General features: G+C 41.7%; 1 protein-coding gene across 1 annotated transcript; it reads left to right on the forward strand.

Annotated features, from left to right (window-relative positions):
- The first annotated feature begins 507 nt into the window (after positions 1-507).
- LOC141609234 (uncharacterized) lies at positions 508-1,275 on the forward strand. Its single transcript, XM_074428375.1, has 2 exons — positions 508-973; positions 1,075-1,275. Exons 1-2 carry the CDS (start codon positions 508-510, stop codon positions 1,107-1,109), a joined length of 501 nt encoding a protein of 166 aa, XP_074284476.1. The 3' UTR covers positions 1,110-1,275.
- The last annotated feature ends 268 nt before the right edge of the window (positions 1,276-1,543 follow it).

Raw genomic sequence — 1,543 nt, forward strand, 5'->3', positions numbered from 1 at the left:
CAAGTATTTTTTAAAAACAATGAATGTTAATTTTTCCTTTTTGTTGTAGCATTTTAATTCGCAATGGCAACTTCATCAACTCCATCGACTACTTCACTAGGCAAAGATTCATGGCTAAGGTCCGTAATGGACAAATGTATTTTAAAAGATGACGGTAGTAACTTTCTTGAATGGGAATCCAGCATCAAAAGTGCCGCGTTGTCCGACAATGTGCTCACTTACTTGACCGATGCTCCTCCAATCGAGCCCAGTGCAAGAGCTTCATCGGCGGTGCGGACCGTCTATGATGACTATGTGAGGATGTTGAATGATATCAAGAATGTGTTGATATGGTCAATATCCCCAAAGCTCAAGCTTTCATGCATTTCTTTAAATGCTTACGAGATTTTCAGTCGTATGATTACTATGTTTTCACAAACACTAAAAGTCCGTCAATACGATGCGGCGGCACGCTTCTTTGAAGCTAAGCTTGAGAGGGGCCAAAAGGTTGGTCCCCATGTACTCAAAATGGTCAAATATGTTGACATCCTAGAGCGTCTAGGGTGTAAGATTCCTAAGACTCTTGTGGTGGATCGTATCCTTCACTCACTCCCCACCAAGTTTGCCCACTTTAGGGTAAACTACAACATGAATGACATGGATAAGAGTTACCATGAAATTCATGCACTCCTCACCCAAGCGGAGAGGGATATGGAGGCTAGTGGGAGTGAAAAGGGAGATGTTTTAACCATGAAGTTAAAGAACATGTCTCTTGGAGTTAAGAAAGGAAAAGGGAAAGAAAAGTCCCAATTCAAGAAATCGTCAAAGAAACATGGCAAGGGAAAGGGGAAGGCCGTTGAGAATGGAAATCCCAAGGCAAAAAGTGTCAAGCTCTCCGAGGCCGAATGTTTCCATTGTAATGGGAATGGGCATTATAGGAGGAGTTGTCCCAAATACTTGGAGGATCTCAAGGAAGGGCGTGTGACGCCTATTGGTATGATTTCCTCTCTCTATGTGATAGACGTTAATTATGCTTGTACTTCCACTTGGGTACTTGATACCGGATGTGGCTCTCACCTTTGTAACCATTTGCAGGGTATAAGGGACGTGCAAGCACTAGCAAAAGGTGATGTGGATCTCCGCATGGGCAATGGAGCTAGAGTAGCCGCCGTTGCCGTAGGGACCTATGTGCTCACTTTAGCTAGTGGTTTAGAGTTGTATTTAAATAAGTGTTATTTTGTACCAACTTTAACTAAGATCATCATCTCCATTTCCGCGTTAGACGCGGAAGGCTTTTGTTTTATGATTAAGGACAAGTGTTGTACTTTTTCTTTTAATGATGTGGTTTATGGCAAGGCCATTTCAATTGGAGGCATTTATGTTTTAAATGATGTTAATGACGTTTATCATATGGAAACCAAAAAGCTCAAAAAGGGTGATCCAAACGAATCCTACCTTTGGCATTGTCGTTTAGGCCACATAAACGAAAGACGCATTAAGAGACTTGCTTTATCAAAAGTGCTCAAACCATTTGGTTTCGAATCTTATGGTACATGCGAGTCTT

Source organism: Silene latifolia, chromosome 10, assembly GCF_048544455.1.
Source record: "Silene latifolia isolate original U9 population chromosome 10, ASM4854445v1, whole genome shotgun sequence".
NCBI lineage: Eukaryota > Viridiplantae > Streptophyta > Magnoliopsida > Caryophyllales > Caryophyllaceae > Silene > Silene latifolia.

What these genes read in the sequence shown, in the direction of transcription:
- LOC141609234 (XM_074428375.1), top strand. Translation starts at nt 508, where the DNA reads ATGGTCAAATATGTTGACATCCTAGAGCGTCTAGGGTGTAAGATTCCT. An exon ending in AGGGCGTGTGACGCCTATTG is followed by an intron (nt 974 to 1,074) that starts GTATGATTTCCT and finishes AACCATTTGCAG; the next exon opens with GGTATAAGGGACGTGCAAGC.